This window comes from Oncorhynchus mykiss, chromosome 14, assembly GCF_013265735.2.
Source record: "Oncorhynchus mykiss isolate Arlee chromosome 14, USDA_OmykA_1.1, whole genome shotgun sequence".
NCBI lineage: Eukaryota > Metazoa > Chordata > Actinopteri > Salmoniformes > Salmonidae > Oncorhynchus > Oncorhynchus mykiss.
The window spans coordinates 22,438,302-22,454,788 of NC_048578.1; the positions used below are offsets into that span (position 1 = coordinate 22,438,302).

The window sequence follows — 16,487 nt, forward strand, 5'->3', positions numbered from 1 at the left end:
ACAGTGTGATGAGAACTACTCTTCCCCTGTTCCTTTGACAGGAGAGTCTGTTCTTTACAGTTGTCGGAGGGGGATGTGTGTAATGTAATGAGAGGGTGTGTTTGAGTGGCTGAGCTGGGGAGATAAGACCTGAGAGTGAGGGAGGCCCAGCATAGGGTGTGTGTGCGCGCGCGTGCGTATGTTTAACTCAACACACGGACTCCAGCTGCCTGCTTTAAATCCGGCATTATGTCTGTTTGAGCTGAGAGAGAGACCTCTGAGTCATCAACCTGCTGTGTGTGTGTGTGTGTGTGTGTGTGTGTGTGTGTGTGTGTGTGTGTGTGTGTGTGTGTGTGTGTGTGTGTGTGTGTGTGTGTGTGTGTGTGTGTGTGTGTGTGTGTGTGTGAGAGAGAGAGAGCCAGCAGGCGAGGAGGTTTTGGGTGAGGTGTGTATTGATCAGGGAGCCTCATCAAGATGCTGTCTGGGGTATTCGACCGATTCCCCTTCCACAACGTGACAGGCTTTAGTATCGACCCCCAGCACCTCAGCACAAGGCTGCTGACAGGAGAGAAGCACCAACCCATTCCCACTCTGCACTGTATGAGTGTAGAAGCACCAACCCATTCCCACTCTGCACTGTATTAGTGTAGAATCACCAACCCATTCCCACTCTGCATTGTATTAGTGTAGAAGCACCAACCCATTCCCTCTCTGCATTGTATTAGTGTAGAAGCACCAACCCATTCCCTCTCTGCATTGTATTAGTGTAGAAGCACCAACCCATTCCCTCTCTGCACTGTATTAGTGTAGAAGCACCAACCCATTCCCACTCTGCACTGTATTAATGTAGAAGCACCAACCTATTCCCTCTCTGCACTGTATTAGTGTAGAAGCACCAACCCATTCCCACTCTGCATTGTATTAGTGTAGAAGCACCAACCCATTCCCTCTCTGCATTGTATTAGTGTAGAAGCACCAACCCATTCCCTCTCTGCATTGTATTAGTGTAGAAGCACCAACCCATTCCCTCTCTGCATTGTATTAGTGTAGAAGCACCAACCCATTCCCTCTCTGCATTGTATTAGTGTAGAAGCACCAACCCATTCCCTCTCTGCATTGTATTAGTGTAGAAGCACCAACCCATTCCCTCTCTGCATTGTATTAGTGTAGAAGCACCAACCCATTCCCTCTCTGCATTGTATTAGTGTAGAAGCACCAACCCATTCCCTCTCTGCATTGTATTAGTGTAGAAGCACCAACCCATTCCCTCTCTGCACTGTATTAGTGTAGAAGCACCAACCCATTCCCTCTCTGCACTGTATTAGTGTAGAAGCACCAACCCATTCCCACTCTGCATTGTATTAGTGTAGAAGCACCAACCCATTCCCACTCTGCACTGTATTAGTGTAGAAGCACCAACTCATTCCCACTCTGCACTGTATTAGTGTAGAAGAACCAACCCATTCCCACTCTGCACTGTATTAGTGTAGAAGTACCAACTCATTCCCACTCTGCACTGTATTAATGTAGAAGCACCAACCCATTCCCACTCTGCACTGTATTAGTATAGAAGCACCAACCCATTCCCACTCTGCACTGTATTAGTGTAGAAGCACCAACCCATTCCCACTCTGCACTGTATTAGTGTAGAAGCACCAACCCATTCCCACTCTGCACTGTATTAGTGTAGAAGCACCAACCCATTCCCTCTCTGCACTGTATTAGTGTAGAAGCACCAACCCATTCCCACTCTGCACTGTATTCATGTAGAAGCACCAACCCATTCCCACTCTGCACTGTATTAGTGTAGAAGCACCAACCCATTCCCACTCTGCACTGTATTAATGTAGAAGCACCAACCCATTCCCACTCTGCACTGTATTAGTGTAGAAGCACCAACCCATTCCCACTCTGCACTGTATTAATGTAGAAGCACCAACCCATTCCCACTCTGCACTGTATTAGTGTAGAAGCACCAACCCATTCCCACTCTGCACTGTATTAGTGTAGAAGCACCAACCCATTCCCACTCTGCACTGTATTAGTGTAGAAGCACCAACCCATTCCCTCTCTGCACTGTATTAGTGTAGAAGCACCAACCCATTCCCACTCTGCACTGTATTCATGTAGAAGCACCAACCCATTCCCACTCTGCACTGTATTAGTGTAGAAGCACCAACCCATTCCCACTCTGCACTGTATTAATGTAGAAGCACCAACCCATTCCCACTCTGCACTGTATTAGTGTAGAATCACCAACCCATTCCCACTCTGCACTGTATTAGTGTAGAAGCACCAACCCATTCCCACTCTGCACTGTATTAATGTAGAAGAACCAACCCATTCCCACTCTGCACTGTATTAATGTAGAATCACCAACCCATTCCCACTCTGCACTGTATTAGTGTAGAAGCACCAACCCATTCCCACTCTGCACTGTATTAATGTAGAAGCACCAACCCATTCCCACTCTGCACTGTATTAATGTAGAATCACCAACCCATTCCCACTCTGCACTGTATTAGTGTAGAAGCACCAACCCATTCCCACTCTGCACTGTATTAATGTAGAAGCACCATCTGCACTGTATTAGTGTAGAATCACCAACCCATTCCCACTCTGCACTGTATTAATGTAGAAGCACCAACCCATTCCCACTCTGCACTGTATTAATGTAGAAGCACCAACCCATTCCCACTCTGCACTGTATTAATGTAGAAGCACCAACCCATTCCCACTCTGCACTGTATTAGTGTAGAAGCACCAACTCATTCCCACTCTGCACTGTATTAGTGTAGAAGAACCAACCCATTCCCACTCTGCACTGTATTAGTGTAGAAGTACCAACTCATTCCCACTCTGCACTGTATTAATGTAGAAGCACCAACCCATTCCCACTCTGCACTGTATTAGTATAGAAGCACCAACCCATTCCCACTCTGCACTGTATTAGTGTAGAAGCACCAACCCATTCCCACTCTGCACTGTATTAGTGTAGAAGCACCAACCCATTCCCACTCTGCACTGTATTAGTGTAGAAGCACCAACCCATTCCCTCTCTGCACTGTATTAGTGTAGAAGCACCAACCCATTCCCACTCTGCACTGTATTCATGTAGAAGCACCAACCCATTCCCACTCTGCACTGTATTAGTGTAGAAGCACCAACCCATTCCCACTCTGCACTGTATTAATGTAGAAGCACCAACCCATTCCCACTCTGCACTGTATTAGTGTAGAAGCACCAACCCATTCCCACTCTGCACTGTATTAATGTAGAAGCACCAACCCATTCCCACTCTGCACTGTATTAGTGTAGAAGCACCAACCCATTCCCACTCTGCACTGTATTAGTGTAGAAGGACCAACCCATTCCCACTCTGCACTGTATTAGTGTAGAAGTACCAACCCATTCCCACTCTGCACTGTATTAGTGTAGAAGGACCAACCCATTCCCACTCTGCACTGTATTAATGTAGAAGTACCAACCCATTCCCACTCTGCACTGTATTAATGTAGAAGAACCAACCCATTCCCACTCTGCACTGTATTAGTGTAGAAGCACCAACCCATTCCCATTCTGCACTGTATTAATGTAGAAGAACCAACCCATTCCCACTCTGCACTGTATTAGTGTAGAAGCACCAACCCATTCCCACTCTGCACTGTATTAATGTAGAAGCACCAACCCATTCCCACTCTGCACTGTATTAATGTAGAATCACCAACCCATTCCCACTCTGCACTGTATTAGTGTAGAAGCACCAACCCATTCCCACTCTGCACTGTATTAATGTAGAAGAACCAACCCATTCCCACTCTGCACTGTATTAATGTAGAATCACCAACCCATTCCCACTCTGCACTGTATTAGTGTAGAAGCACCAACCCATTCCCACTCTGCACTGTATTAATGTAGAAGCACCAACCCATTCCCACTCTGCACTGTATTAATGTAGAATCACCAACCCATTCCCACTCTGCACTGTATTAGTGTAGAAGCACCAACCCATTCCCACTCTGCACTGTATTAATGTAGAAGCACCATCTGCACTGTATTAGTGTAGAATCACCAACCCATTCCCACTCTGCACTGTATTAATGTAGAAGCACCAACCCATTCCCACTCTGCACTGTATTAATGTAGAAGCACCAACCCATTCCCACTCTGCACTGTATTAATGTAGAAGCACCAACCCATTCCCACTCTGCACTGTATTAATGTAGAATCACCAACCCATTCCCACTCTGCACTGTATTAGTGTAGAAGGACCAACCCATTCCCACTCTGCACTGTATTAGTGTAGAAGTACCAACCCATTCCCACTCTGCACTGTATTAGTGTAGAAGGACCAACCCATTCCCACTCTGCACTGTATTAATGTAGAAGTACCAACCCATTCCCACTCTGCACTGTATTAATGTAGAAGAACCAACCCATTCCCACTCTGCACTGTATTAGTGTAGAAGCACCAACCCATTCCCATTCTGCACTGTATTAATGTAGAAGAACCAACCCATTCCCACTCTGCACTGTATTAATGTAGAATCACCAACCCATTCCCACTCTGCACTGTATTAGTGTAGAAGCACCAACCCATTCCCACTCTGCACTGTATTAATGTAGAAGCACCAACCCATTCCCACTCTGCACTGTATTAATGTAGAATCACCAACCCATTCCCACTCTGCACTGTATTAGTGTAGAAGCACCAACCCATTCCCACTCTGCACTGTATTAATGTAGAAGCACCAACCCATTCCCACTCTGCACTGTATTAATGTAGAAGCACCAACCCATTCCCACTCTGCACTGTATTAATGTAGAAGCACCAACCCATTCCCACTCTGCACTGTATTAATGTAGAATCACCAACCCATTCCCACTCTGCACTGTATTAATGTAGAAGTACCAACCCATTCCCACTCTGCACTGTATTAGTGTAGAAGCACCAACCCATTCCCTCTCTGCATTGTATTAGTGTAGAAGCACCAACCCATTCCCTCTCTGCATTGTATTAGTGTAGAAGCACCAACCCATTCCCTCTCTGCATTGTATTAGTGTAGAAGCACCAACCCATTCCCTCTCTGCATTGTATTAGTGTAGAAGCACCAACCCATTCCCTCTCTGCATTGTATTAGTGTAGAAGCACCAACCCATTCCCTCTCAGCACTGTATTAGTGTAGAAGCACCAACCCATTCCCTCTCTGCACTGTATTAGTGTAGAAGCACCAACCCATTCCCACTCTGCATTGTATTAGTGTAGAAGCACCAACCCATTCCCACTCTGCACTGTATTAGTGTAGAAGCACCAACTCATTCCCACTCTGCACTGTATTAGTGTAGAAGAACCAACCCATTCCCACTCTGCACTGTATTAGTGTAGAAGTACCAACTCATTCCCACTCTGCACTGTATTAATGTAGAAGCACCAACCCATTCCCACTCTGCACTGTATTAGTATAGAAGCACCAACCCATTCCCACTCTGCACTGTATTAGTGTAGAAGCACCAACCCATTCCCACTCTGCACTGTATTAGTGTAGAAGCACCAACCCATTCCCACTCTGCACTGTATTAGTGTAGAAGCACCAACCCATTCCCTCTCTGCACTGTATTAGTGTAGAAGCACCAACCCATTCCCACTCTGCACTGTATTCATGTAGAAGCACCAACCCATTCCCACTCTGCACTGTATTAGTGTAGAAGCACCAACCCATTCCCACTCTGCACTGTATTAATGTAGAAGCACCAACCCATTCCCACTCTGCACTGTATTAGTGTAGAAGCACCAACCCATTCCCACTCTGCACTGTATTAATGTAGAAGCACCAACCCATTCCCACTCTGCACTGTATTAGTGTAGAAGCACCAACCCATTCCCACTCTGCACTGTATTAGTGTAGAAGGACCAACCCATTCCCACTCTGCACTGTATTAGTGTAGAAGTACCAACCCATTCCCACTCTGCACTGTATTAGTGTAGAAGGACCAACCCATTCCCACTCTGCACTGTATTAATGTAGAAGTACCAACCCATTCCCACTCTGCACTGTATTAATGTAGAAGAACCAACCCATTCCCACTCTGCACTGTATTAGTGTAGAAGCACCAACCCATTCCCATTCTGCACTGTATTAATGTAGAAGAACCAACCCATTCCCACTCTGCACTGTATTAGTGTAGAAGCACCAACCCATTCCCACTCTGCACTGTATTAATGTAGAAGCACCAACCCATTCCCACTCTGCACTGTATTAATGTAGAATCACCAACCCATTCCCACTCTGCACTGTATTAGTGTAGAAGCACCAACCCATTCCCACTCTGCACTGTATTAATGTAGAAGAACCAACCCATTCCCACTCTGCACTGTATTAATGTAGAATCACCAACCCATTCCCACTCTGCACTGTATTAGTGTAGAAGCACCAACCCATTCCCACTCTGCACTGTATTAATGTAGAAGCACCAACCCATTCCCACTCTGCACTGTATTAATGTAGAATCACCAACCCATTCCCACTCTGCACTGTATTAGTGTAGAAGCACCAACCCATTCCCACTCTGCACTGTATTAATGTAGAAGCACCATCTGCACTGTATTAGTGTAGAATCACCAACCCATTCCCACTCTGCACTGTATTAATGTAGAAGCACCAACCCATTCCCACTCTGCACTGTATTAATGTAGAAGCACCAACCCATTCCCACTCTGCACTGTATTAATGTAGAAGCACCAACCCATTCCCACTCTGCACTGTATTAATGTAGAATCACCAACCCATTCCCACTCTGCACTGTATTAGTGTAGAAGGACCAACCCATTCCCACTCTGCACTGTATTAGTGTAGAAGTACCAACCCATTCCCACTCTGCACTGTATTAGTGTAGAAGGACCAACCCATTCCCACTCTGCACTGTATTAATGTAGAAGTACCAACCCATTCCCACTCTGCACTGTATTAATGTAGAAGAACCAACCCATTCCCACTCTGCACTGTATTAGTGTAGAAGCACCAACCCATTCCCATTCTGCACTGTATTAATGTAGAAGAACCAACCCATTCCCACTCTGCACTGTATTAATGTAGAATCACCAACCCATTCCCACTCTGCACTGTATTAGTGTAGAAGCACCAACCCATTCCCACTCTGCACTGTATTAATGTAGAAGCACCAACCCATTCCCACTCTGCACTGTATTAATGTAGAAGCACCAACCCATTCCCACTCTGCACTGTATTAGTGTAGAAGCACCAACCCATTCCCACTCTGCACTGTATTAATGTAGAAGCACCAACCCATTCCCACTCTGCACTGTATTAATGTAGAAGCACCAACCCATTCCCACTCTGCACTGTATTAATGTAGAAGCACCAACCCATTCCCACTCTGCACTGTATTAATGTAGAATCACCAACCCATTCCCACTCTGCACTGTATTAATGTAGAAGTACCAACCCATTCCCACTCTGCACTGTATTAATGTAGAATCACCAACCCATTCCCACTCTGCACTGTATTAATGTAGAAGCACCAACCCATTCCCACTCTGCACTGTATTAATGTAGAAGCACCAACCCAGAATACAGGTGTTCCTCTTCAAGCCTGCCGATAGGTTAAACAGACCACCTGTCTATGATTGAGAGCACAGAGACTAGGCTTCTTAAACAGGATTGGAGGAGGTTTAAACAAGCTCCTCCCCCTGTGCTCCTGCATTACAGGAAGCCCTAGCAGGTGTGACAGACTGTAAATATGATGGGGTGTCACATCAACACCTGTCTCCCTGCCACATCCTGTGCCCTTCTCCACAGCATTCCTTTCCAACATTGTGACAGCCTCCTGACAATGATTGTTAGTGTTTTCTAATAAGCAAGGTCACACATGAAAAGGTGGAAATCAAAACCTGCTTGGCCGATGATCACATTTGCATATATCTGCATAGAAATTAGGGAGTCCGGTCTCAACCGGCAGAGACCACAACAATTCAAAAGCAGAAAGTAGCAGATTGTAGCAGTTAGCCCCGCTCTCTTGGCTTCCATTCCCTTTTCTCTCTAACTGCTTTAGAGAGAAGCAGAGGGTCATCTGAATGTCCAGGTGAATATTGTGGTCAATCTATATATTATCAATCTGTTTTACATCAGTAGCTCTGTTGGCTCAGCAGACATAAACAGGATGTTCTGCGTAAAGACGACCTTAATGGTACTTCACTGGTGCCCAGAACAGCACTGAAGGAGCTCTCTGTCTCTCTCTCCCCTGAGTTTGAGACAAGGGTTTAGCTATCTTGGAATTAAGAACATTTCCTAAAATTAATTTTCAAGAATCTAATTTCTCAACTTTTTGCATAAGGAGAAACATTTCAAGAACATTTCCAAATAACTTTTTGAGGAATAGCAACTTTGCTTAACTTTCTTCTTAAATCTATAGTTTAGGGGAAAAAATGGCAGTGAAGACATTTCTTCTTAAAAAGGTTTTGTGAATCTGGGCCCAGGAGAGCAAAAGCCTGCAGTAGCCAGCTCAGTGTCTCTACCAGCTAATTACACCAGCACCATGCCAACAGACAGAAACATAAACACTTCGTTCCAGCTGTGACTGAGTATCTACCAGCCACATGCACCCACTCTCTTTCTTACTCTCACAAACACACACAGCCACAGACAGTCTGGAGATGGCCGTAACACAGTCTCTGCATGCAGTTACACAGTCTCCTCTCCAGCTTAATTTGGCCATTTAGAGAGTGAATGAGCTGGAGACTGTTTTCTCTCTAATGTTACGGCTCCATTCACACTGAGGCTGGAGAGGAACTCACAAAACACCTCATTAGCAACACAGAGAAGGCTGAGCTACAGATCTATTCTACAACAAAGGAGAAAAGACACCAGCCATATACCAATAGTTGTCAGAGTCCTTTCTGGTGTGTGTGTGTGGTATGTGTGTAGTGTGTGGTATGTGTAGTGTGTCTGCGTGCGTGTGGTGTGTGTGTAGTGTGTGTAGTGTGTGTGTGTGTGTGTGTGTAGTGTGTGGTATGTGTGTGGTATGTGTGTAGTGTGTGTGCATCTGTGTGTGTGGTATGTGTGTGCATGTGTGTGGTATGTGTGTAGTGTGTGTGTACCTGAGTCGTCAGGATCGTGTGTATCCTCCATGTCATCGTCAGACATCTCCATCTCCTCTTCTCGTCTGATCCCCATCAGCTCTTCATTTTGCATGTTTCTGATCTCCTGGAGGGAAACAACAAAACAGGAATATCACTGGATGTTCATACTGAACACGATCCTCCCGGAGGGAAACAACAAAACAGGGTTATCACTGGATGTTCATACTGAACACGATCCTCCTGGAGGGAAACAACAAAACAGGGTTATCACTGGATGTTCATACTGAACACGATCCTCCTGGAGGGAAACAACAAAACAGGAACATCACTGGATGTTCATACTGAACACGATCCTCCTGGAGGGAAACAACAAAACAGGAACATCACTGGATGTTCATACTGAACACGATCCTCCTGGAGAGAAACAACAAAACAGGAATATCACTGGATGTTCACACTGAACACGATCCTCCTGGAGGGAAACAACAAAACAGGAATATCACTGGATGTTCATACTGAACACCATCCTCCTGGAGGGAAACAACAAAACAGGAATATCACTGGATGTTCATACTGAACACCATCCTCCTGGAGGGAAACAACAAAACAGGAATATCACTGGATGTTCATACTGAACACCATCCTCCTGGAGGGAAACAACAAAACAGGGTTATCACTGGATGTTCATACTGAACACCATCCTCCTGGAGGGAAACAACAAAACAGGAATATCACTGGATGTTCATACTGAACACGATCCTCCTGGAGGGAAACAACAAAACAGGAATATCACTGGATGTTCATACTGAACACGATCCTCCTGGAGGGAAACAACAAAACAGGAATATCACTGGATGTTCATACTGAACACGATCCTCCTGGAGGGAAACAACAAAACAGGAATATCACTGGATGTTCATACTGAACACGATCCTCCTGGAGGGAAACAACAAAACAGGAATATCACTGGATGTTCATACTGAACACGATCCTCCTGGGTAGCCTGGCTGGAGTACGGTTTACACTGTCGCGTACGCACGCACACACCTATGGAAGAAATGCTGATCCTAGACCTGTCCCTAAGGGCAGCTTTTACCATGAGTGATACACAGCAGGACTGATATCTCCTTTTGGTGCACTGATGACAGTAGATAGAGAGCAGCAGTCTGCCTCTACACTGATGAGACAGTAGATAGAGAGCAGCAGTCTGCCTCTACACTGATGAGACAGTAGATAGAGAGCAGCAGTCTGCCTCTACACGGATGAGACAGTAGATAGAGAGCAGCAGTGTCTCTACACTGATGAGACAGTAGATAGAGAGCAGCAGTCTGCCTCTACACGGATGAGACAGAATCATGTGGACACCTGCTCGTCGAAGGAGTTGATCTGCTAATACAGCCTCCACTCTTCTGGGAAAGCTTTTCATGATGTTGGAACATTCCTGCGGGGACTTGCTTTCATTTCATTAGTGAGGTCAGGCACTGATGTTGGTTGATTAGGCCTGGCTCGCAGTGGGTGTTCCAACTCATCCCAAAGGTGTTCGATGGGGTTGAGGTCAGGGCTCTGTGCACGGCAATAAAGTTCTTCCCCACCGATTTTGCCAAAGTTTGAAGCACAGAATCATCTAGAATGTCATTGTATGCTGTAGAATTAGCCCGAACCATGAAAAAAAACAGTCCCAGACCATTATTCCTCCTCCACCAAACGTTACAGTTAGAACTATGCATTGGGGCAGGTAGTGTTCTCCTGGCAAACCCACATTTGTCCGCCGCACTGCCAGATGTTAAAACGTGATACATCACTCCAGATAACTTGTTTCCACTGCTCCAGAGTCCAATGTCAGCGATCTTTACACCACTTGCATTGCGCATGGTGATCTAAGGCTTGTGTGCGTCTGCAATGGAAACCCATTTCATGAAGCTCCCGACAAACAGTTATAGCTGCTGACATTGCTTCCAGAGGCCGTTTGGAACTCTGTAGTGAGTGTTGCAACCAGGGACAGACAATATTTACGGGCTATGCACGTCATCACTCAGCGGTCCCGTTTTGTGAGCTTGTGTGGCCTACCACTTCACGGCTGAGCCGTTGTTGCTCCTAGATGTTTCCATTTCACAATAACAGCACTTACAGTTGACCGGGGAAGCTCTAGCAGGGCAGAAGTTTTACGAACTGACTTGTCCTATGATGGTGCCATGTTGAAAGTCACTGAGCTCTTCAGTAAGGCCATTCTACTGTCAATGTTTGTCAATGGAGATTGAATGGCTGTGTGGTCGATTTTATACACCTGTAGGCAATGTGTGTGGCTGAAATAGCCAAATCCACTAATTTGAAGGGGTGTCCACATACTTTTGGTCATGTAGAGTAGATCTGTACCTAGGGGAAACTTCACCCTGGAGCCTCTAGCTCAGTAGGAGGCATGACCTGCTGTGTGTGGATGGGAGCTACAGTAGTGTGTATGTCAGCTAGCAGTATGTCTGGCCGGCTAGCTCGGCAGTGCTGTTCTCGGCTAATGAGGCGAGTATATTCGAAAGACAGACAACTCTGTGTTCTGCCAACACACACACACACAAAATGCATTCACAACTCTGGGACGAGGGAATCATTATTTCACACCAACAAACAAAAAGCTTGAAGTAAACAACCATCTGTCTGGTGTCTATAACACGTTGAGCTGCTGGCCAATCAAAGATGTCAAACAGGTAGTCAGAAACCAGCACACACATCTGCCCAGTGAGATAAGAATCGCCAGCTGTTAGACTTTGATCCTGCCTCTGTGAGTCGCAGCTACGAGACTATCCAGCTAACTGCTACCTGACAAGACTCACTGTTTGGTGTTTCTACCAGCCAGCAGCACTAACAGTGAAGGTAGCATCAGAGTCTAGCTACACTGGTAGGGGATACTAGGTGAAGGTTCAAGATTGAGCTGAACTCCTTCATGCATGTATGCTGGTTCTTACCTTTGTCTGTAATGGAGTAGACAGAGACAGACAGAGACAGAAAGACAGAGCATCTGGATTCAGTCGGATGACAGGTTGTCCCTACTCTCTCCAGCTAATGCCCTAAAGGAGTAAAACTGATAGAGAAGAATAGATTATAACAGGATGTTGAAGGAATTAAGCCCTCATGGAATTAACTTGGGTTGTAAAATATAGGGGTTGTATTATTTAGTTCTACTTCCAATCTATCATCCCCCTGGTGTATAGTGGAGATGGAGTTTGTATTCTCTAGTTAGCCCTCGGTTATTCCATCTATCCCCCCTGGTGTCTAGCCAGTCCAGGACTATTATCAAGGTCCATTTCCTTAATCACAGTGGACTGGAGCTGAAGGTTGTTTATGGTATTTCTTGCTTGTGTACACACCTTTTCTATTCATACTGTATACTGTCCATACGCACCATTATATGCTTTGCTCGTTCTGATATTTCTTAATTATTTTCTTCTTGGGATTTGTGTGTATTGTTAGGTGTTACAACACTGTTGGAGCTAGAACCATAAGCATTTCACTGCACCTGCGATAATGTCGGCAAAATGTGTACGCAACCAATAGAAATCTATTTTATTAAAAGTTAATGTGTCTGTGCAATGCGTAGAAAAACTGACTGCAACACAAATGGCATGCTATTCTCTATATAGTGCACTACTTTTTACCAGAGGGATGCAGCCTGAGATGGATGGATGTGTTCTTAGGGTTGATGGCTAGATGGCCAAATGGATGGATTGATGGATTAGAACAGGTAAATGGATAAATGAAAGGATGGATGGTAGAAGATGGGTGTTGTGATTATGTGTCAGACAGATAGTGAAACCCCTGCAGTCTTTCAGTCCTGCTGTTCTGTGCATTCTGTCTGATGACTACAGAAGAGACCCGTCAAGAAAGATACTGCTGTAGGGTTGCAAAATTCCAAGGTTTTCAAGAAATCCTAGTTGGAAGATTTTTGGAATCAGGATGGAATAAGCAGGAAATCGGGAAACCTTCATAACCAGGATTTCTGGAAAACCTAGGAATTTGGGGGGAAATGTTGGAAATATGTTGCTTCCCTGCATTACCTGCACTACTATTATCCTGTATGACAGCAGAGGGACACGTTGCAGCAGTCTTTGTGCATTGGAAGACTGTCCTTCTATAATACTGGCCCCTATAAATAAACTCCCTGTCAATAAGAGTGCGCTAATTTTCCTCTAAAGAATATATTAAGGTCTAAGAGTCAGATTGGTCCTGCTGACCACAGAGATGACTTCGACTGTAGAAAATACGTATTTTCTGATCGTTGAAATCAGGTTAATTTTAGGTTCTGAATGTCCGTGGACATTGAAATCAAGGCCGGTCCGAACCACATCAAATCTGAACCAAACATAGACGTCTATGATTGATTCAGATTTGGTCCGACAGGACTAAAAACCAACATCCCGTGGATGTGGAAATCAAGGCCGGTCCAAAAGGCATCGGCACGTGCTTACTGAGGTGGAACCTACAGTGTCGCCTGAAATAAAATGTTAGAAATACCCATCCATGTGGTACGCCCACCGTTTGCAAAACACCCCGAAAAAGAAAGGACCAAAACAAGACGCCAAAAAGACATCTGCGTCGGTCTGTGCTCACTAGGGTGTAGTCTACAGTGTCGGCGATTTTACGAATACCCTTCCATCCATTCGGTTTGGTCCACGCATTTGCGCGTAGGCTAAACCACCCATTTAAGTCCATTCCCTCATTTTTCATGGCTCTGAAATGCAGTAATGATAAAAAGTGATGTAATGGCCTAATTTTTCTTGACATTATGCTTTAATTATTGTGAATGGCTCATGTTTTACTCTGGCTTTATGTGCTACACAATTTATGTTAGATAGGTTTTTTTTGACAGAACGTTGGTGGAGCGCCGCAGCAATACGTCTCTCCAACAGCACCCTGGAGAGGAGTGTTGGAAATGGACAAGCAACATATTTTGCTGCCCTGCCTTTGACAAAGTGGGCACTGCATCAGTGCTCACCTAAAAAGCCCATATGCCACTGGTTGTGAGAAATTGTCATTGTTTTGGGGCAGAATTACAAGGTTTTGTGTGTTGTTGTTGGTGCATCTTGGTCAGTTTAGCTCAGAAAATGCAGCTCGTCAATCTGCCGCCTAATCCTGCCTAATGAGCTGGCCTGCCCTGTTTGCAGACGTGAGCAACCCTGCAATAACAAACTTGACACAAGACCGCCATTTTGAGTAGCTAATTGCGTATGTACGTAAGGTATAAATTATGCTTTAGTTGTAATTTTTGCTTAGTGAGGAGTGACGTCACTAGTCTACACACACCAACTCACACCTACCTTTAGAGAAGAAGAGTCCCTAGTCTGAGATCAAGAAATACCAAACATACCTGCTATATCTCAGAGTGAGTCCATCACGATGTACACACACCCAAACACACAGCTACCAACACATTACAATTTATACCATCAGTTACACATTCATATGACTCTGTACAAATACAAATTCTTCTCACTTTACAGAATGCCTTTCACAGGCAAACTGCATGAAGAGTTTATAATGAATGTGTTCCACTAGTTTGTAATCTATCTCCAGCACTAGGCTCTGCAAAGGAAAGATAAACCATCTCCAGCCTGCGATCCATGGTGACTGTTTCAGTGTTGCTATGATACAGAGATTATTCAGTTAATTACATACCAAATCTGCTTTTTTACACACTAACACCCTCAGAGATTTGTACCCAGATCAAACTTACCCGTTTGGCCTTAAAATGACAGCAGCGCCACACTTGAGCACCCTCCATTAAAGAGGAAAACATGTTTGAGGTAATTAATGCAGCGGTTGTTGGACAGGAAGTACTGAACAAAATAGAGAACAAATCTTGCCAGGTTTCATTAGCTAATACCTGTGTATCTCAACATGGAGCATGACCTCGATTTTACACCAAACAAAAACTAAAAGTTGGTTATTTGTTCTCTATTGGAAGAAAGCACAGTCAGTAATAACAGATAGAGAGTATACATGTATGATGAAGTGATCTGCACAGAGACCAGTCCAGGGTACTGTGGTTGACTTAAAGGGTGAGTTACCTGTTTCTGGCAGTGAGACTGAGCACTCGCCGGGCTGGAGTGGCCGGGACCTGGACCTGACCGGAGCACCCACTCTGGGACTGAACTAAGTAGAGAGCCTGGGTGTAGCCTAGCATTCAGCCTAGCTATAGCATTTACTTGACCTCTTAGGCTAGTACTTAATGTTGATGTTCTACCATCTCAGTTCCTTGATACTACTAGAGGAATACAACAAGGTTCCCTTTTCCCATTTATATTAAGGTCCGTTTTAGGATCATGCTGAGTGTAGTTTTAAAGCTGGTGTTAACTTTAACACTGTTTAACACAAATCATCCTGCCAAGACAACACCATGAATTCCATAAAAAGTAGTTAGAATCCGGAATACTGGAGATGGGGATGCTCACATAATGTTCACATAAAGGACACAATAATATGTAGACTATACTGCACTTCACCAAATTAATAGAAGATGTGAATAATTGTAGAAAAAGTAAAGGACCAACCTCTGCTTGCTTGCGCCACATGTCCAGGTTCTTGCGTTGAGCTTTGGAGAAATGGTCCCATGCCTTTTGTTTGGAAGCAGCGTGGAATACAGACACAATCTGCTCAACTGTGGCAGGGGATGCAGGGAGAGAGGGGGCGGGTGGGAAGGAGCAGAGGAGTGAGAAAGTGGAATCAGGTAGGAAGGCACTTCACTGTATGTTCATGTTGATGTGTTTTCAATGTTCTATTCTGCTCTATAGTACAGTCTGTTCTGGGTCAGTGTCTAGAGTGGGGGAGGTGGGATGGGGTGGAGAAGGAACCCACCATATCTCAAGGTGACCACAGAGCACCTGTCCTAAAACACAAGACGGTGCTGAAAGCTACAGGAGGACCAGACCGCAACCAGCAGGCTCCTGCTCCCCTCTCACCCCCCCAGACAATGGGAAGGCACACACAAACACACCACCTCCTCCTATCCTCCACAGGGACATAGACTCTCAAGAGAGCCTGACAGTAGAACAAGGGAATTCTCTAAGAGTGATGACAGAGAGAGGCCATCTTATAAAGAGATCAAAGTATCTCCCTCTAACTGAAACCCTCTTTTCCTCTCAAACATCTCCTGTTTTTAATGACCACAACATCTCACCTTCATCGACTCTCAGATGCTTGGAATGCCATAATCAAAGGCTGCCTTTGTGTAAAGAGTGTAGAGCTCAGACCTAATGAAGGAAAAGCCTGTTTCTATCTGAGAGTGGGGCTGCGTGTCAAATTAGATCATATTCTCTATATAGTGCCCATAGGGCTCTGGTCTAAAGTACAGTAGTGCACTATATAGGGAGCAGGGTGCCATTTGGGACCGACTTGGCTCTCCTCACTGTGGGTTAGATAGGAG

At 45.0% G+C, this 16,487-nt stretch overlaps 1 protein-coding gene across 5 annotated transcripts in view; it reads right to left on the minus strand.

Annotated features, from left to right (window-relative positions):
• Positions 1-16,487, minus strand: part of LOC110488996 (ecto-NOX disulfide-thiol exchanger 2) — a 309,872-nt gene that overhangs the window by 19,686 nt on the left and 273,699 nt on the right. For all 5 annotated transcript variants that reach the window (XM_036943153.1, XM_036943154.1, XM_036943151.1 and 2 more), the window contains 2 exons: positions 15,616-15,722; positions 9,095-9,200 (listed from right to left, as the gene is read on the minus strand). In XM_036943153.1, coding sequence (XP_036799048.1) covers positions 9,095-9,200; positions 15,616-15,722 — 213 coding nt within the window. The remainder of the gene's footprint in view (positions 1-9,094; positions 9,201-15,615; positions 15,723-16,487) is intronic.